The following is a 22,056-nucleotide window of genomic DNA, read 5'->3' as shown; positions in this document are numbered from 1 at the left end:
CATATGTAATACATTTGTATACATGTATTCCATGTATAATATACAATGGAATATTATTCAACCATGGAAAGAAATCTCACCATTTGTAACAAAGTGGATAAAACTGGAGGGCATTATGCTAAGTGAAATAACTCAAATAGAGAAAGATGAATAGAACTCACTTGTATGTGGAGTACATTTTAAAAAGTCAAATTTCTAGAAACAGGGTAGAGTGGAATAATGGTTACCAGGGACCGGGGAGATGGTGGTCAAAGACTATATAGGTGCAGTGGGATGCAGCTGCATATGGGATGGAAGTCTAGAGATCTAACGTATAAGCATGATTACTATACTTAATAATAATATTGTATTATATATATTAAAATATCCTTAATAATAATGCTCAATAGCGTTCAACTCTTTGTGGCCCCATGGACTGTAGCCCACCAGGCTCCTCTGTCCATGGAATTTTCCAGGCAGAAAATATTAGGGCAGGTTTCCCTGCAGGTTTTCCAGACAGGAATGTCAGGGCAGGTTTCCCTTTCCTACTCCAGGGGATGTTTCCAACCCAGGCATGGAACCCGCGTCTCTTGCATCTCCTGCATTGACAGGCAGATTCTTTACCATCAGCACCACTTCGGAAGCCTAATAGTACTATAATAATACTCTATTAAAAGGTGCCAAGAAAATAGATATCAGATGCACTTATCACACATAAAACTTAGTACCTACTAAGATATATTATGTCAATTAGCTTGACTGTAGTAATCATTTCAGTATGAATATCTATAAATTATCACATTGTATACCTTAAATATATGCAATTTTATTTTAAAATATTTTAAAAACTGACAGAAGAGTATGTGTGGTTTAATCCAATTTAAGTAAAGAAAAACAATGGCATACATATATGTATAAATATTTCTGAGAAAAAAAATTGCCAAATTGTTGGTAGCAGTTTCTCTGAGTATGGTTATTAAACCTACATAGAATTTTCACTTTCAGCTTTTATAGTTTGAATTTTATGTAACTCCATTGTTAGTTACTTTTCAGCAAACCTTTGTACCAAAGTTTAACAAACAAACAAAAATACAAAAATCACAGGTGTTCCAGTTGACAGATTTCAAAACCCGAATAGCATTATGTGACTAGTATCAAAATTACTAAATAGAATAGTACTGATCCCCAGAACCTCTGCATCGTGCCCTGTTCTGAACCCCAACCAGGATTACCACTATCCTGACCTCCAAAACCATAGATTCGTTTTGCCTGGCCTTATTCCTGATATAAATGGGATTATGCAGTATACTTTTGTGCCTAGCATCTTTTAGCCAGTATTTGGATTGTGACGTTCATGCATGTAGTTGCATGTGACTATAATTTGTTCATTCCTTTTACTATTTTATCCTCATTTATTTATGCTTTCTACAGCTGATGAGCACTTGTGTTTGTTCCACTCTAATGGCATAGTGAAAAGTATTTCTATATACATACTTGTGTATTTTTCTGAAGCTGTGTTATTGTGTGTGTATGTGAAGGGGTGTGTGTGAAGTGGGGTGTGTGTGTGTGTGTGTGTGTGTGTGTGTGTGTGTGTGTGTGTGTGTGTGTGTGTGTATGTGTATGAAGGGGTATATATACCTTGGAGTGGAATGGCTGGGCCAAAGATATACGTATATTTAGGAGATATAACTTAAAAAGTACTGCCAAGCAGTTTTTCAGAGTGATTCTATCAATTATACTCCCATTAGTAGTTTATGAGCATTTTGGTTGCTCTGCAGTCTTGAGTATATTTGGCATCTTCTATTTCATTTTAGCCATTCTGGTGGATGTTTAGTGGTATGGTATTTTAGTTTGCATTTCTCTGATGACTAACAATGCTGAGCATCTTTTTCATACATCTATTGGTCATTTGGATGTCACCTTTTTTGAAGAGTCATTTGCTCCCATTCTTATAATGAATCAATTATTTTATATTATTGATTTGTAGGAATTATATATATTTTTTTATTGGCTATGCATCTGTTATCAGAAATATATATTGCAAGTATCTTCCCCTGTTATGTTGGTCACCTTTTTGCTCTCTTATTTGTGTCTTTTCTTAGACAAAAGTTCTTAATATAATTTATCACCATTTTCCTTTCTATTATAATTTTCTGTGTATTATTTAAGAACTCTTTGCCTATTCCATGGGGCTGTCATTGTATTTTGTTTTTAAGGTTAAATTTTTAAAGGTGCAGATACATTTATATAAAAGCTAAATATTTCTATCCAGGTCTTGGATTTTCAGATTTTTTTAAATGTGAGGCTATGGATGTATGTCTCTTTTATCCATCTCTGTATCCCAATAGCCTAGAAGGGTGGCTGCACAAAATATATTTTACTAAAAATATCCCTTGGATGAATGAATACATTTATCTATTGAGATAGAAAACTGCTCCATCATTTCCCCAAATACTTGAAACAAAAATTGAATTTTAGAATGTCTGCTATTTTCTTTTAATGAAACTCTAAATTTTAGCAGATGATAAATGTGTATTTTTCACTTTTCTGCCCATTTTAATCAACATTGTTCTTTAACACAAACCTTTAAAATGAAAAATACTTTGTACTGCTCTGCTTTGGCCTACAAATCTTCTTATTTGTGAGTCCAGGATAAAAGCACATTCATGAGGCATAGCAGAAAATAGGAGTCAAGTTCAATCACACAGTATATAATATTCAAAGTTTCTTCTCTCACGTGGTACCACGTGTCTGATTTCATTTTTTTACCCAGTGTAAATCACATGGCTGAGTTTAAAGTCAATGGCTGGGGCTATATTAGCATATATTAACAATCGATTATATGATTTAAGATATTTGGCTCAAAAAATAGGATTTATTGATGACAGTATTGTCAAAAATGTATTTCAATGAAAGCATGCATATTTTTTTTTCTTCATAGAGTACTTGCAAAAAATCCCCTCATTCATTATATATCTTTATAGTTTAAGGAAATAATATGATTTGAAAAAGCTAAAGGAAAGTTGACCGTACAATAGCAAATCAAGTTACCCTTTACTAAATACTTCTCACAAGAAATATGCCTTGATTTGTGTATTCTCTTTTAGTTGGACTAAATTTTATATATTTCTGTGTTATGTAAGTGTAAAACTTAGAAATTAAATGTTGTGTCCAAAAGAATGCATGCACATACATATTCTTGATGTTAGATAATAATTGATACTATTTCTGTAATTCTTACTCTGATCCAAAATTTCTATCACCAAATTTCCTGTCAACTGGGGACAAGTAATTGTATTTCCAGGCTGAGCAATTATTAATTTCTTCCCTCAAATCCAGACTTTGGCTTCCTGTTTACTGCCATGGAGATGCCTCCAGCACCCTGGTTGAGAGTTTTGTTGTCTTCATGTTCTGAATTGTAGCTGTTTTTATGAAATGACTTTCAGTTGTTTAATTTTAAAGCAATAGTTTCAATTATAGCATTTGATACAACATATAAATTTTTTAAATGGTCACTTAAATGTGGAAAAGAGCCACTCTGAACCAAAACAAGGGACACTTAAGAGAAAAAGAGTTGATAGAAATGTGATTTTTCTCTGATCAGAAGGTACACCAGATTTTGGCTGTGTCCAAGCTTTTCTTGGCAGATATCTCCTTTTATTTGACTGGGCCACGCTAAGAATTAGTTTCTAGGTCTTCCATTTCTTTCTCTACCAGATTTTTCTAGTGAGAGTTCTATGTCCATTTCCTACTCATCCTTTCTGCCAGTCCTGATCAGCCAGCCTTTGGAACTCTGGTCATTCTACTCAGTTCAAAAAGACAGTAACGACCACCTCTGTGAGCTTTCCTTCAGCTCTCATTATTCTGGATTTATGGGAGGTGACAGTTAACTTTGCTTTCTTAAATTTCTCTCCTACTTATGTTCCCATTTTATGGCATTATCCTGATTGTTTTAACTTTATTATTGTCCCTCTTCTTTCCTTCTCTTGAAACTAGGGCATTTCCCCAAACAGTTCTTTTTATGTCGTCTTCATTCACTTCCCCAGAGACATGAATTTTTGACTGGTGATTGCCAGTTTATTTTCCTAGCTCCATTTTCTCTTCTGAGATGTAGTTTCTTATTTCCAAATGATGGATAGTATTTTTTTATACATCATTAATATACATTCACTCTGCCCCAGATGGAGTTTATATCCTCAACCCTGTATTTTCTTCTTTTCTTGACCTTTCTATTTCTGTTAATAATGCTATTTTTCCCTCAGTAATTGGTGAAAAGAATTGACCACATTACCCCTATCATCACCTCATAACAACTTCTCTTAATGATTCTCTTCTGAAATATATAGATTCCATTCTTTCAATCCATTTAGTTATGTGTCAGTCTTTAATTAACATCCTTATCGTCTTATTTCCCCCAAAGCACAGTAATAACCTAACTAGTTCCTCTGTAGTTAAATTATCTGTATCCTCCTGACATTCCACTGTAGTTTGGTTGCCTTAACTTGACTTTGAGCATCTTCTTCCCTCCCTCCACCCAATTTTTAAAACCTCCCTTTCTCCATAGGATAAATTCCAGCTGTTTTAAGTCCACTTAGTAGGAGAGATAAGAGTAATAAAGCTTATATGAGGAGTTCAAGTGAGTGTGAATGCTGAAAAATGATATGATGGGACAAGCATTCTATTTCTGGGAAATGAGAGAGGTATCAGAAGTCTAACAACAAGAATGTAATATTCTAGAAGGTGGGATACAGAGACTCAGAGTGTGTGAGGCAATGAAACATCACAATGAGTAGAACAGACATGTTTGAAAAGGGCCAAAGGCATGAAATCTAGAAGATAAAGTTGCAGAAGCTAAGAAGGCTTTGTTTCAGTTGCCTTTTTGGAAAGTCTAAAGTCCACATCCCAAGCTTGCCTTTGTTGGTATTGGAATAATTCACTAAAGATAGAGATAGCACAACCTTCCTTTCCATCTTTGTCTTCTACGCAAACTTCTTAAGCCAGATAGTCTATATATGGCCTGAAATGGGGTCTTGCCTGTTTCTTCAGATTCATCTCTTAGCTCTCTTCTCTATATTCAGCTTTCCTGAATATTTTCCACGCCTCTGGCCTTTATAACAACATCCCCCAGAATCCTTCATATTCTCTGAAAACAAGCTCAATATCTTATTCTTTTTGAAACATTCCTTAATCCCTTTGAATCAAATGATATCTTGTAAATAGGCCTATGTCACTTATCATACCTCACTGCTAGACAGCAAAAGAGACACAGATGTAAAGAACAGACTTTTGGACTCTGTGGGAGAAGAGAGTGGGATGATTTGAGAGAATAGCATTGAAACATGTATATTACCACATGTGAAATAGATTGCCAGTCCAGGCTCAATGCATGAGACAAAGACAAGGCACTCAGGGCCAAAGAATATATTCAGCCTGATTTTGGTATTGACCATCTGGTGATGCCCATGTGCAGAGTCATCTTTTGTGCTGTTTTAAGAGGGTGTTTGCTATGACCAGTGCATTCTCTTGGCAAAACTCTCAGACTTTACCCTACTTCATTTTGTACTCCAGGACCAAACTTGTCTGTTACTCCAGATATCTCTTGACTTTCTACTTTTGCTTTCCAGTCCCCTATGATGAAACGGACATCTTTTTTTGCTGTTAGTTCTAAAAGGTCTTGTAGGTCTTGATAGAACCATTCAACTTCAGTTTCTTCAGCATTACTGGTTGAAGCATAGACTTGGGTTACTGTGAAATTGAATGGTTTGACTTGGAAACAAACAGAGATCATTCTATCATTTTTGAGATGGCCCCCTGGTATTGCATTTTGGACTCTTTTGTTGACTATGAGGGCTACTTCATTTCTTCTCTTGTCCACAGTGTTAGCTATAAGGGTCATCTGAATTAAATTCACCCATTCCAGCCCATTTTACTTCACTGATTCCTAAAATGTCAATGTTCACTCTTTCCATCTCCTGCAATTTACCTTGATTCATGTACCTAAGATTTCAGGTTCCTATGAAATATTGGTATGTCTGTTAAGACACATACGTTTTATATCTCCAACTAAACTTGAAGCTGTTTGAGAACAGCAACTGAACCTCTTAAGCTTCTTTTCCAGTTTCAATTCATTGACAAACATCTAAATTGGAGGAAGAGCTCAGTAGTATGGGTTGAATGGGTGGGCACCTGGTAGAATGGAGGTTGGGCCAGTTGCTGGTAGTTGGAAGACATCATAGAGAACCATCACATGTTTCCCCTGCTTCCTGAGCTGGGGCCATTTCTGAGAGCCAAGAGCACTGTGTGTCTCAAGTAGTGCTGGTAGGTAATCTGAAGGGTGAGTGGAGCCCCTGGAATTCTGAAGGCTGCAGAGCATTTAGTGACAGGAAAATTGGCTCTGTGGACTACTTTATAGCAGATCTTTCTATTTTTAACTTCTACTACTGGACTAACTCTTTAAACTTCATAAGTATTTTAAATAAAGCTCCTTGTGTTTCTTTTGCTCATATCAAAATCCATTTATTTTTATGACTCTGATAATATTACTGCATTTATCCCTTTTGTATCCAGTTTTAGGTTGACAACATATTTTTTATGTTGATAAGTTTTGCACATATTTAAACTTCATTATATATTGATTAGTGGGAGTGCAGGCTTGAGTTTCCAAGTATGGGTTGGCATTCATAATGGGATACAGTTAAAACCAAGTGGCTGGACCATCCCAGGGCAATGTTGTGTATAATTCCCCAATTGCACTCCTTACATCATAAATAATAATGAAAGTAAATGTATATTTACCAGAGAGAATCATCAAAACCCAGCTCTGATTTGCTGATTGCACTTTTCTCCCCAGGTATTAAAGCCAGCTTTCGAACAAGGGTGCCTGAAGGTTTGATTGTCTTTGCGGCATCACCTGGCAATCAGGAAGAGTATTTTGCAATTCAGTTGAAGAATGGACGCCCGTATTTTCTCTTTGATCCTCAGGTAAATGAGTAATCATAAGAGTTGACATTTTTGAGAGTTTATCAGGTGCTTATATTTTCACAATGAATCTGCACCAAAAACTTACAGATGAGTGCTTTATTATTCCCACTCTACAACAAGGAAAATGAAACTTCAAAAGTGATGTGACTTACCCACAGCTGAAATAGCAGACCCTTCAAACTACGGAGACTGACTGATAATCTACTTGCTTTTTTAACAACCATATGCAACATTATCATGAGGATTAAAGTTTTTAACTGCATTCCCTGAGAAAATTATGTCTTTCTGTCTCCCTTCCATTTTCTCTCTCTTCCTCTTTCTTTCCTCCCTCCTTTCCTGCTTCCCCACCCTATCTCTATCTCTTTTCCTTTCTTCACTAGCAAATATTTGTGTCCATCAGGTGCTATTGAGCTCAGTATTGAAGACCATAATACTTCTAACGTTAAATATGACCATACCCCTATGAAACAGTCTAGGTTGGATATAGTTAGTTTTTAAAAAATACTCCTGAATGTTATGAAAGAGAAGTACACTACTAAGTATTATGAGTGAGGAAAACAAAGGCTCTTTCTTTCCTTCAGTTCAGTTCAGTTCAGTCGCTCAGTCGTGTCCGACTCTGTGACCCCATGAATCGCAGCACACCAGGCCTCCCTGTCCAACACCAACTCCCAGAGTTCACTCAGATTCATGTCCATCGAGTCCGTGATGCCATCCAGCCACCTCAACCTCTGTCATCCCCTTCTCCTCCTGCCCTCAATCCCTCCCAGCATCAGAGTCTTTTCCAGTGAGTCAACTCTTCACATGAGGTGGCCAAAGTACTGGAGTTTCAGCTTTAGCATCATTCCTTCCAAAGAAATCCCAGGGCTGATCTCCTTCAGAATGGACTGGTTGATCTCCTTGCAGTCCAAGGGACTCTCAAGAGTCTTCTGCAACACCACAGTTCAAAAGCATCAATTCTTCAGTGCTCAGCCTTCTTCACAGTCCAACTCTCACATCCATACATGACCACAGGAAAAACCATAGCCTTGACTAGACGGACCTTAGTCGGCAAAGTATCTCTGCTTTTGAATATGCTGTCTAGGTTGGTCATAACTTTTCTTCCAAGGAGTAAGCGTCTTTTAATTTCATGGCTGCAGTCACCATCCGCAGTGATTTTGGAGCCCCCCAAAAATAAAGTCTGACACTGTTTCCACTGTTTCCCCATCTATTTCCCATGAAGTGATGGGACCAGATGCCAAGATCTTTCTTTCCTTAGTTCTCTGCAAAGGTAATATTTAACTGAGACGCAAAACAATAAATAAAAGGATAGAAGTGTATATCTATTCAAGAGGAAATGTGTTTGCGGTGGGGCTGGCCAGAGGAAATACTGATAGGAGATGAGGGAAAGAGCTGAAATAAAATTTCCAAGCAGAGCAAATAGCAAATATTTAGTGTCTGAGTTAAGCCATGAACATGGCATATTCAGTGCATTAAAATAAGGTTAAGATGGTTATAGAGTAGAGAACAAAGAGAACAGTGGTAGGTTGAAAAGTTGGGTAGAGACTAAGTAATTTAGGATCTTGGAAGCAAATGAAAGGGTTTAAATTATTCCTAAGGGCAGTTCAGTTCAGTTTAGTCGCTCAGTCGTGTCCTACTCTTTGCGACCCCATGGACTGCAGCATGCCAGGCTTCCATGTCCATCATCAACTCCCAGAGCTTGCTCAAACTCATGTCCATTGAGTCAGTGATGCCATCAAACCATCTTGTCCTCTGTCGTCCCCTTCTCCTCCCACCTTCAATCTTTTCCAGCATCAGGGTCTTTTCCAATGAGTCAGTTCTTCACATCAGGTGGCCAAAGTATTGGAGTTTCAGCTTCAGCATCCGTCCTTCCAATGAACATTCAGGACTGATTTACTCTAGGATGGACTGGTTTGATCTCCTTGCTGTTCAAGGGCCGCTCAAGAGTCTCCTCCAACACCACAGTTCAAAAGCATCAATTCTTTGGCACTTCGTTTTCTTTATAGTCCAACTCTCACATCCATATATAACCACTGAAAAAGCCATAGCTTTGACTAGACGGACCTTTGTTGGAAAAGTAATGTCTCTGCTTTTTAATAAGCTTTCTAGCTTTGTCATAACTTGTCTTCCAAGGAGCAAGGGTCTTTTAATTTCACGGCTACAATCACCATCTGCCATGATTTTGGAGCCCAAGGAAATAAAGTCTCTTACTGCTTCTGTTGTTTCCCCGTCTATTTGCCATGAAGTGACAGGACCAGATACCATGATCTTCATTTTTTGAACGTTGAGTTTTTAGCCAGCTTTTTCACTCTCCTTTTTAACTTTCATCAAGAGGCTTTTTAGTTCCTCTTCACTTTCTACCGTAAGGGTGGTGTCATCTGTGTATCTGAAGTTATTGATATTTCTCCCTGCAAGCCTGATTCCAGCTTGTGTATCATACAGCCCAGCATTTCTCATGATGTCCTCTGCATATAAGTTAAATAAGCATGGTGACAATATGCAGCCTTGACGTACTCCTTTCCAGTTTTGAAGCAGGGCAAATGGGAAACTGCTGCATAACTGTCTAAGGGCAATGGGAAACTATTGCATAGCTGTCTTCACTTTAGTTAGAGGAAGGTTAGTAAGCATTTGCTATTAGGTGCTGTATTGGGCCCATGAGTAATTGAGGGAAAAGGCTATGTAAAACATTTTTTCTCAGGCTTTCAGCTTAAAGCTGCTGATCTATGCTTGTCAAAGAAGTGTTTTCTGTTATAGTGGTAAAATAGGCACAAATTTCCCCTTGTATCTAAGGGATTGTAGGTGAAGAGCTTCCTACACCCTGGATACCCACTCATGTTGAAGAGAACGGGCATGGCCTGCTGGCCAAGTGTGTCTGAGCACCACCCCAGACCCTACAGAAGTCTTTAAAAGGCAGACTGAGCTCTTCCTGGGTTAGGAAGCTGGTAAAGCCATGAGCTGGCAACTGACAAGACCAGGGTAAAAAAAGATTATTCCTGCTGTTTTGACAGTAGCCTGTTAGCCACCTGGCCTGATAAGGGCTCCTGGGCATCCCCTAGAATTGAAGCTTCTTAAGGGATGCTCATAGGTAAATGAGTAAGCAAATAAGAAATAGCAAACACCTAAGCACATCCTGCATCCTGGGGGAAAGGGGTAAGAAGCTCTTAAGGGGTGCTCATAGGTAAATGAGTAAGCAAATAAGAAATAGCAAACACCTAAGCACATCCTGCATCCTGAGAGAAAGGGGTAAGAAGCAACTGTTTCTGAAGGCAAGGCAGATGGCATTTGGAAAACAAAAGCAGCACACTGAAGTTGATTGAATTACAGAACTGAAAATATTATTTTTCATTTGAATCCTTTAAGTTGATTACTTAGAAGAGGGACTGCTGAGATTCATTACTAGGTCAAAATACATAAAAAAAATGTGAAAACAAAGATTAAGGAGGATACTAATATGAAGAAGAAATTCAAAAGGAAAGCAAAAAACACATGCACAAGTAAAAGATGGATAAGAGAAATTAATGAAATATAAAATAGAGAAAATCTGATTTAAGAAGATTTCTTGATTATGAATTTATTGAAAGGACTCATCAAATGCCTGGCAAGATTAAGCAAAGCTTGTGCTTCTATAGGACCTCTGTGCACACACATATGATCTCATTTAAACATCACAAAATTCTATAAGGTAGATACTTGTTATTCCCATTTTACAGGTGAAAATCTAAGTCAGAGTTAAATTAATTTTCCCAAAGTAATACAGCAGATCTGTGACCAAGCTTTTCAATATGAAACAAGAATGCTTGTTGATGTCCAGAGACTCAATTAAAATGCCATCCATGCACTATATTGGAAAGAAATGTTTCAGCAAGGCTTCTAAATCAGAAGAAAAAAAATAATCTGAAATATAGCGGAGAAGCCATGGTGAGTGGTAAACCTAGGGATATTAAGTTCAGCCAAAGTATTTAATGACAGACTGAATAGAAATGTGTTTTACAGTGCCAAAGAATCTTTGACATAGAAGAGACAGGCAGCAAAGGAAAAAGAAATCTGTTAATTGTTTGGTGCTAAAATTACTGAGTTGAAGGAGCAGTCGAAAGGTGAATGACTTAAAAGTTTCTAAGGTGTCAGTTTAATAGAGGGGGTAGTTACAGTATAGGGCATATTAGTTTCTTGATTCCATAAAATAAGTGGACAAAAATATTTGATTTTAAATGTGACAAAAGAAGTTAATTACTAATAGAATGAAAACACTCCAAGAATGATTAAGATGAAAAAAAAAAAAAAGACTGCTAGATTGTAAATATCAGCAAAAACATACAGGAAATAACCCATTAAAATAGAAGAATAATCAATGAGAAAGAAAAATAAATCTGGTTCTGCTTTTTCTACCTAAATCTACCTAATTTCTACCTAAATCTACCTAAATTACTATCAGGGTATATTTGAGACAAAGCCAGAAAGGGAAAACTTTAATCATATAGACATTTATTCATAGAGCTTTAAAAGTACCCGACGTGGGTTCACGTTGATTGTCTCTTCATCCTTGGAGTTGCCACATGAGGTATTGTTTTCTTCCCTGCTTTAGATGATGTGTCTTAACTAGAGTCACACAGTGATCTAATGATAGAACTGGCACTGAATTTAGATTATTTCATTCAATGAAACATTGTTAAAAATGTATTATCCTGGGACTTCCTCAGAGGTCCAGTGGATTGGGGGCAGGAGGAGAAGGGGACGACAGAGGATGAGATGGCTGGATGGGATCACCGACTCGATGGACGTGAGTCTGAGTGAACTCCGGGAGCTGGTGATGGACAGGGAGGCCTGGCGTGCTGCGATTCATGGGGTCGCAAAGAGTCGGACATGACTGAGCGACTGAACTGAACTGAACTGAAAGATGCTACCTTCCAATATAGGGGCTGTAGGTTCAGGGAACTAATGACGCAGGGTGAGGCCAAAAACTGTACACAAAGCAAAACAATTACATGAAAAACCCTCTGTCACATAAGTAGATATACAACCAATTTGCATAGGAAATAAAAATCTTGGAAAAAAAAACCTGTATTGTACCCCAAGCACTGTGGTAGGCAATTATGCACTAGAAACACAGGAATGAGGGAAACACAAAATGCCACTCCAGCCATCCTCTCTTGGGGCCCCCATCTTCCAAGACTGAAGTACAGAGTCTTGCCAAACTTGGACATGGTAGTGTGCCAGGGTGGCTTCACACTGCCTCACACTTACAATCAGTCATGTGCTCATAAACGTCCATCCTGGTGTTTTTGAGTGTAATTCTAGGTGACCCCTCAAACCCTGGAGCTACAGCTGTAATAGTACAATGGCTACAGGTTTATTCACAGTTTTTGAGTATCTAATAAACGTGCCTTGCTTGCCGCCCCCCGCCGCCCCCCCCATACTCTCTAAACATATAGAGCACAATCTTCGCAGAATTAATCAAAAAATGGTTTTATCAGAACTGGAGCATGACTGCCATCTCTTTGACAGTGTTGCATTTCTTTCTAAAGGATGTGATAGCTTCAGATTCTGCAGAAATGGAAGGTGAAGATGTTAAACAATGCTTAATTCCACTCAGCTACATGATTCCTGTTCAGATCCTGAGGTTGGCCTCTTGAAAACTCTCTCCATCTCATCTTTTTCATCTGCTCTCCATGATAAGATAGACTGGTATAAACCGTAGCAGAGTTCGAGGAAGTGTTCCCAGGGCACTATCCATGATTCCTACCCCTTACCCTCTTCCCTTAGACAGTGCCTGAGAGTGCTCCTCACTAAAACTGACTCTCCCCACTGCTCTGTCCTTGCCCTATATACCCAAATCCTGACCTGTATACAAATCTGGGACTTGCCCACCAAATATTAATGGAACTGTTAAAGCCAAACAGTTGGAGAACTAGGGGGATGGAGAGGGTTTAATGATGCCTTCAAAGTGCATTTTTACATGGAATAATACTATCCATCTACAAGGCAAAAGTTACCTGCATTTTAAGGAAAGTGTTAATTAATATATGCAAAAGAAAATGAGGTATTGATTGAACAGGCCTGCCTTAGGGTGTATTTGAAAAAATGTAATCAGATGAATCACACTACACGCTCATGGGTCATGATGTTCTTTATACATAAGTCCATGAGCTTAAGCTAGCCAGGATTGGTCTTTTTTCACCACCAAGGAATTTATCCAGGTTACCTGGACATATTTGCTAACTTTTTAATGACATCCCCATGTATTATTATCAGACAAATAATTGTGGAAACTGAGGGATGGAGACTATTTGATATAGTCTCACATTTTTTCTCTTTTGGGTTAGGAATATGAATACAGGTTTTTTTCCCCTCCTTTTAAAAAATTGAATAGTGAAAGACTAGAGATCTCTTCAAGTAAATTAGAGATCCCAAGGGAATATTTCATGCAAAGATGGGCTCCATAAAGGACAGAAATTGTAGGGACCTAACAGAAGCAGAAGATATTAAGAAGAGGTGGCAAGAACACACAGAAGAACTGTACAAAAATGATCTCCATGACCCAGATAATCATGATGGGGTGATCACTCACCTAGAGCCAGACATCCTAAAATGTGAAGTCAAGTGGGCCTTAGAAAGCATCACTACGAACAAAGCTAGTGGAGGTGATGGAATTCCAGTGGAGCTATTTCAAATCCTGAAAGAAGATGCTGTGAAAGTGCTGAACTCAATATGTCAGCAAATTTGGAAAACTCAGCAGTGGCCACAGGACTGGGAAAGGACAGTTTTCATTCCAGTCCCTAAGAAAGGCAATGCCAAAGAATGCTCAAACTACCACACAATTACACTCATCTCACATGCTAGTGAAGTTATGCTCAAAATTCTCCAAGCCAGGCTTCAACAACATGTGAACCATGAACTTCCAGATATTAAAGCTGGTTTTAGAAAAGGCAGAGGGACCAGAGATCAAATGGCCAACATCCGCTGGATCATCAAAAAAGCAAGAGAGTTCCAGAAAAACATCTATTTCTGCTTTATTGACTATGCCAAAGCCTTTGACTGTGTGGATCACAATAAATTGTGGAAAATTCTGAGAGAGGTGGGAATACCAGACCACCTGACCTGCCTCTTGAGAAATCTGTATGCAGATCAGGAAGCAATAGTTAGAACTGGATATGGAACAACAGACTGGCTCCAAATAGGAAAAGGAGTACGTCAAGGCTGTATATTGTCACCCTGCTTATTTAACTTATATTCAGAGTAGATCATGAGAAACTCTGGGCTGGATGAAGCACAAGCTGGAATTAAGATTGCTGAGGAAAATATCAATAACCTCAGATATGCAGATAACACCACTTTTATGGCAGAAAGTGAAGAACTAAAGAGCCTCTTAATGAAAGTGAAAGAGGAGAGTGAAAAGTTGGCTTAAACTCAACATTCAGAAAACAAAGATCATGGCATCTGGTCCCATCACTTCATGGCAAATAGATGGAGAAACAGTGGAAACAGTGGCAGACTTTATTTTGAAGGGGCTCTAAAATCACTGCAGATGGTGCAGCCATGACATAAAAAGACGCTTACTCCTTGGAAGGAAAGTTATGACCAACCTAGATAGCCTTTTAGAAAGCAGAGACATTACTTTGCCAACAAATTTTTGTCTAGTCAAGGCTATGATTTTTCCAGTGGTCATGTATGGATGTGAGAGTCGGACTATAAAGAAAACTGAGCGCCCAAGAATTGATGATTTTGAACTGTGGTGTTGGAGAAGACTCTTGAGAGTCCCTTAGACTGCAAGTCCTTTAGAATGGACCAAATCCAACCAGTCCATTCTAAAGGAAATCAGTCCTGAATGTTCATTGGAAGGACTGATGCTAAAGCTGAAACTCTAATACTTTGGCCACCTGATGTGAAGAGCTGACTCATTGGAAAAGACCCAGATGCTGGGAAAGCAGGAGGAGAAGGGGATGACAGAGGATGAGATGGCTGGATGGCATCACCGACTCAATGGACATGAGTTTGGGTGGATTCTGGGAGTTGGTGATGGACAGGAAGGCCTGGCATGCTGCAGTGCATGGGGTCGCAAAAAGTTGTACATGACTGAGCAACTGAACTGAACTTTTTAAAATCGAAGTATACAGTCCGTGGGGTCACAAAGAATCAGATATGACTGAGCAACTGAGTGCAGTGTATAGCACATAGTTGATTTACAGTGTTGTGTTTCTGTGCATAGCACAGCGACTCAGTTATACATATGAAGTGAAGTGAAGCAAAAGCCACTCAGTCGTATCTGACTCTTGACTTCTCGGACTATACAGTCCATGGAATTCTCCAGGCCAGAATACTGGAGTGGGTAGCCATTCCTTTCTCCAGTGGATCTTCCCAACCCAGGGATCGAACTCAAGTCTGTCATATTGTAGGCAGATTCTTTGTCAGCTGAGCCACAAGGGAATCCAGGAATACTGGAATGGGCAGCCTATCCCTTCTCCAGTGCATCATCCTGACCAGGAATCAAACCAGAGTCTCCTGCATTGCAGGCGGACTCTTTACCAACTGATCTATCAGGGAAGCCATACATATATATAAAAGAATATATAAAATATTCTTTTCCATTATGGTTTATCACAGGATATTGGATATCATTCCCTGTGCTATACTGTAGGACCTTGTTGGTTACTCATCCTGTAATACTTTGCATTGGATAATCCCAAACTCCCAATCCTTGCTTCCTCCACTTTCTTCCCCGTTGGCAACTAAAAGTCTTCTGTATGTTATGAATACGGTATCTTGAACAAAGTAAGAGCCACCCTGGATTTGAAGAAGCTGAAGAGTTTGTTTTATATGTCTGTCACTGACATTCAAAATATTTATATTATAAATAATTTAGGTACCACTTTAAGCTAGTTTTCTTTTCCTTGTGTCTTAAAGGATACAAGGTTATCTAATGAACAGTTTACTTGGCAATGGCACCCTACTCCAGTACTCTTGCCTGGAAAATCCTATAGACAGAGGAGCCTGGTAGGCTGCAGCCCATGGGGTCGCTAAGAGTCGGACACGACTGAATGACTTCACTTTCACTTTTCACTTTCATGCATTGGAGAAGGAAATGGGAACCCACTCCAGTGTTCTTGCCTGGAGAATCCCAGGGACGGGGGAGCCTGGTGGGCTGCCGTCTATGGCGTCGCAAAGAGCTGGACACGACTGAAGTGACTTAGCAGTCAGACAAGTAGTCTACTCAATGTGTCTTTCTCATCTGAGTGTACAGTCCAGGGAGGAGAGGACAAATACACCCTCGAGGCTCAGTGCAGTCCTAGGAGCATGCATGCTTAGTCAGTCAGTCATGTCTGCCTCGTTATGACCCCATGGACTGTAGCTTGTCAGGTTCCACAGTCCATGGGATTCTCTAGGCAAGAGTTCTGGAGTGGGTTGCCATTTCCTTCTCCAGGGGATATTCCCAACCCAGGGATTGAATCCTTGTCTCCTGTGTCTCCTGCATTGCAGGCGGATTCTTAACATGCTGAGCCTTGGAAAATAGTGAGTAATAAAACATAAATGTCTGTTGACAGATTGGCTGACTTCCTGGCTTGATAAATATTGGTAAAATAGTATTCATAATTGAAGAAAATTACTTATTTTCTAGGATAAAATTTCTGACTCTTTAATGATAATTTAATTTATTTCTTATTTGTTTTGTCAGTTAGATACTTTGACTTATATCAATGGTTGTTTTCAGATTACTGTTCCCGAATCCATTCAGAATAATTAAATATTGAGTTGTGGAAACAGCATTTTGTACGAATTGAAAGTTACTCTCTAACACATAGTTTCAAAATCCCTGTAGTCATTGTGTGTGCATGCTCAATTGCTCAGTCATGTCTGACTCTTTGTGACCCCATGAACTTTAGCTCACCAGGCTCCTCGGTCCCTGGGATTCTCCAGGCAAGAATACTGGAGAGGGTTGCCGTTTCCTACTCCAGTAGTCACTGTGTAGTTTGTTCTTTTAAAAGTATCTTAATAAACTTAAGTAATGAATTTTTACACAATAATGTAATTCCATATAAAGTCATAGAATTCATTCAATGAAATGAATCCAGTTCACTCTGTTAAGACATATTTGTGAGAAAGGGAAAAGATTTCTTACAATATTTAAAACTGGATATATGTTTGCATATTATACACTGAATACTTAGAATTATTGTTAAGAGTCACTAAAGAAAAACTACTCCATTTTTTAACTGCTGTATATTTTTTATTGTCTCAAAAAATTGGCTATAGTCTTCCCATTTTTATTAGATTAATTTCCACTTGGAAATACTTGATCAGATGATATTTTATTGACTAGTAATGACTTATGGTTCTCATTTAAATGTTTTATGTTCATTCATATAATAAACTGACTTCACTTAGAGAAGTGGTGAAAGTGAAAGCTTTCAAAAAATTCAAAATAGCATCTATTTAACGTGTCTAATATTTTCCAAATAGAAAGAACAAACTGCACCAGATTTGACACCAGACTTGACCACAGAATTATTCTCTTAATATTGGTGGGGGAAATATCTTAAACTATCACTAAAAAAAAATAGTATGTTGAGTTCCCCTAAGTATGAAGAAACTTTGGCATAGTGAGGCTATCTGTTATGTACTTGAATGTGTCACCAATAAGTGTGATTTCTGATGTAGAGAACTATTAATGCTTCAGATTGTTGCCAAACATAATATGAAGAACCACTTACTCAGACACCTGATCTTTAGAATGCAGCATCGTTTGTAACAATTTTAACGCTAACTAAGTACACTTTGATGAGACAGCATTTAATAAAATGCTCATTAATTTCATCATTAGCAAGGGTATGCTAAGAAGTAAGCCAGTTTCTTATGTCACGCCCAATTAGCATCCCATGCTAGTAATCCCATTAGTATTGTTGAATTCACTAATGGAAAAACTAATGGGCATGCTACCAGGGCACATTAATTGGGCACGACACCAGTTCTGGTTTTAATTATTAAACTACGATAATGAAATGTGTGTTTGTAAAATATTAAAATGTTGAAATTGGGTTGAAGAAAATAAAAGAATATGTAGAAAGAAAGAGTTATATGGAAAGTCAACTTATAAAGATGCAAGAACTTATCAAAATGGTCATATTTCCAGCTGATTGAGTTGCCTATAAAAGTTGGGGTATTGTCCATGTGAGAAGCAAACCCTCCCCTACTCATGGGAAATTAAACCCTCTTTTTTGGTAATATGAAATCTTCTATGTCATACATGTTGTCATGCTCTGTATGAGGCCTGACAGTAGCCAATTAAATGCATAGAATGGACAGGGTATGTTGCTGATGCTATTTGAGAAAAATATAAACAAATGTTTTACTGACAATGGTGTGATTAATACTGTACTTTTGTGATATTAAACCATCAGCATATTACATCAGATAACTGTCAGTTTTATCAGTTTTGAAAACCAGTATAGCAAAATAATTAGAATTTGGTGAAACATTCCAAGTAATTTAAACATTTATTTTGTAATATTTTATCCAATCTGTTTTTGGTTTTGTTTTGTTTTCAAAATTTTGTATTGATTGAAGTTAATTATCTCTGGTGGTTCAGCTGGTAAAGAACCTGCCTGCCAATGTAGGAGGCGCAAGAAACATGGGTTCATTCCCTGATTTGGGAAGATCCCCTAGAGGAGGAAACGGTAACCCACTCCAGTACTCTTGCTTGGAAAATTCTATGGACAGAGGAGCCTGCCAGGCTCCAGTCCCATGGGGTTGCAAAGAGTTGGACATGACTGAGGATGCTCACACAATTATTGCTAAGGAGATCTACTTTATTAACAAAGCAAAAATTATTTTCCTTTAGAAGGTTTAGAGTAATTTTTTTTTCTTTAATCATAGTAGCTGTAAATGATGATGGTGAAAGTGAAAAGTGAAAGTAAAGTCGCTCAGTCGTGTCCGACTCTTTGCGACTCCATGGACGGTAACCTACCAGGCTCCGCGGTCCATGGATTTTCCAGGCAAGAATACTGGAGTGGGCTGCCATTTCCTTCTCCAGGGGATCTTCCCAACCCAGGGATTGAACCCGCGTCTCCTGCATTGCAGACAGACGCTTTACCGTCCTAGCCACTTCAGTTCAGTTCAGTCGCTCAGTCGTGTCCGACTCTTTGCGACCCCATGAATCGCAGCACACCAGGCCTCCCTGTCCATCACCAACTCCCAGAGTTCACTCAGACTCACGTCCATCAAGTCAGTGATGCCATCCAGCCATCTCAACCTCTGTCGTCCCCTTCTCCTCCTGCCCCCAATCCCTCCCAGCATCAGAAAGTCTTTTCCAATGAGTCAACTCTTCACATGAGGTGGCCAAAGTACTGGAGCTTCAGCTTTAGCATCATTCCTTCCAAAGAAATCCCAGGGCTGATCTCCTTCAGAATGGACTGGTTGGATCTCCTTGCAGTCCAAGGGACTCTCAAGAGTCTTCTGCAACACCACAGTTCAAATGCATCAATTCTTCGGCACTCAGCCTTATTCACAGTCCAAATTTCACATCCATACATGACCACAGGAAAAACCATAGCCTTGACTAGATGGACCTTTGTTGGCAAAGTAATGTCTCTGCTTTTGAATATGCTATCTAGGTTGGTCATAACTTTTCTTCCAAGGAGTAATCATCTTTTAATTTCATGGCTGCAGTCACCATCTGCAGTGATTTTGGAGCCCCCAAAAATAAAGTCAGACACTGTTTCTACTGTTTCCCCATCTATTTCCCATGAAGTGATGGGACCAGATGCCATGATCTTCGTTTTCTGAATGCTGAGCTTTAAGCCAACTTTTTCACTCTCCTCTTTCACTTTCATCAAGAGGCTTTTTAGCTCCTCTTCACTTTCTGCCATAAGGGTGGTGTCATCTTCATATCTGAGGTTATTGATATTTCTCCTGGCAATCTTGATTCCAGCTTGTGTTTCTTCCAGTCCAGCATTTCTCATGATGCTATTTGGAGCCAGTCTGTTGTTCCATGTCCACTTCTAACTGTTGCTTCCTGACCTGCATACAGATTTCTCAAGAGGCAGGTTAGGTGATCTGGTATTCCCATCTCTTTCAGAATTTTCCACAGTTTATTGTGATCCACCCAGTCAAAGGCTTTGGCATAGTCAATAAAGCAGAAATAGATGTTTTTCTGGAACTCTCTTGCCTTTTCCATGATCCAGCGGATGTTGGCAATTTGATCTCTGGTTCCTCTGCCTTTTCTAAAACCAGCTTGAACATCAGGGAGTTCACGGTTCACGTATTGCTGAAGCCTGGCTTGGAGAATTTTGAGCATTACTTTACTAGCATGTGAGATGAGTGCAATTGTGCGGTAGTTTGAGCATTCTTTTGCGTTGCCTTTCTTTGGGATTGGAATGAAAACTGACCTTTTCCAGTCCTGGGGCCACTGCTGAGTTTTCCAAATTTGCTGACATATTGAGTGCAGCACTTTCACAGCATCATCTTTCAGGATTTGGAATTCCATCACCTCCACTAGCTTTGTTTGTAGTGATGCTTTCTAAGGCCCGCTTGACTTCACATTCCAAGATGTCTGGCTCTAGATTAGTGATCACATCATCATGATTATCTGGGTCGTGAAGATCTTTTTCCTACAGTTCTTCCGTGTATTCTTGCCACCTCTTCTTAATATCTTCTGCTTCTGTTAGGTCCAGACCAATACTGTCCTTTATTGAGCCGATCTTTGCATGAAATATTCCCTTGGTATCTCTAATTTTCTTGAAGAGATCTCTAGTCTTTCCCATTCTGTTGTTTTCCTCTATTTCTTTGCATTGATCGCTGAAGAAGGCTTTCTTATCTCTTCTTGCTAATTTTTGGAATTCTGCATTCAGATGCTTGTATCTTTCCTTTTCTCCTTTGCTTTTCACCTCTCTTCTTTTCACAGCTATTTGTAAGGCCTCCCCAGACAGCCATTTTGCTTTTTTGAATTTCTTTTCCATGGGAATGGTCTTGATCCCTGTCTCCTGTACAATGTCACAAACCTCATTCCATAGTTCATCAGGCACTCTATCTATCAGATCTAAGCCCTTAAATCTATTTCTCACTTCCACTGTATAATCATAAGGGATTTGATTTAGGTCATACCTCAATGGTCTAGCGGTTTTCCCTATTTTCTTCAATTTGAGTCTGAATTTGGTAATAAGGAGTTCATGATCTGAGCCACAGTCAGCTCCCAGTCTTGTTTTTGTTGACTGTATAGAGCTTCTCCATCTTTGGCTGCAAAGAATATAATCAATCTGATTTTGGTGTTGACCATCTGGTGACGTCCATGTGTAGAGTCTTCTCTTGTGTTGTTGAAAGAGGGTGTTTGCTATGACCAGTGCATTTTCTTGGCAAAACTCTATTAGTCTTTACCCTGCTTCATTCCACATTCCAAGGCCAAATTTGCCTCTTACTCCACGTGTTTCTTGACTTCCTACTTTTGCATTCCAGTCCCCTATAATGAATAGAACCTCTTTTTGGGGTATTAGTTCTACAAGGTCTTGTAGGTCTTCATAGAACCGTTCAACTTCAGTTTCTTCAGCGTTACTGGTTGGGGCATAGACTTGGATAACTGTGATATTGAATGGTTTGCTTTGGAGATGAACAGAGATCATTCTTTCGTTTTTGAGATTGCATCCAAGTACTGCATTTAGGACTCTTTTGTTGACCATGATGGCTACTCCATTTCTTCTGAGGGATTCCTGCCTGCAGTAGTAGATGTAATGGTCATCTGAGTTAAATTCACCCATTCCAGTCCATTTTAGTTCCCTGATTCCTAGAATGTCGATGTTCACGCTTGCCATCTCTTGTTTGACCACTTCCAATTTGCCTTGATTCATGGACCTGACATTCCAGGTTCCTATGCAATATTGCTCTTTACAGCATCGGATCTTGCTTCTATCACCAGTCACATCCACAACTGGGTATTGTTTTTGGTTTGGCTCCATCCCTTCATTTTTTCTGAAGTTATTTCTCCACTCATCTCCAGTAGCATATTGGGCACCTAATGACCTGGAGAGTTCCTCTTTCAGTATCCTATCATTTTGCCTTTTCATACTGTTCATGAGATTCTCAAAGCAAGAATACTCAAGTGGCTTGCCATTCCCTTCT

General features: G+C 38.9%; 1 protein-coding gene across 1 annotated transcript in view; it reads left to right on the top strand.

Moving 5' to 3' along the window:
- The window catches only part of USH2A (usherin), a 930,103-nt gene that overhangs the window by 368,375 nt on the left and 539,672 nt on the right, over positions 1 to 22,056 (top strand). The window contains exon 21 of the mRNA XM_068986285.1: positions 6,830 to 6,960. Coding sequence (XP_068842386.1) covers positions 6,830 to 6,960 — 131 coding nt within the window. The remainder of the gene's footprint in view (positions 1 to 6,829; positions 6,961 to 22,056) is intronic.

The sequence above is a fragment of the Capricornis sumatraensis genome, chromosome 14, assembly GCF_032405125.1.
Source record: "Capricornis sumatraensis isolate serow.1 chromosome 14, serow.2, whole genome shotgun sequence".
Lineage (NCBI taxonomy): Eukaryota > Metazoa > Chordata > Mammalia > Artiodactyla > Bovidae > Capricornis > Capricornis sumatraensis.
This window is presented reverse-complemented; position numbering and strand designations above follow the sequence as displayed.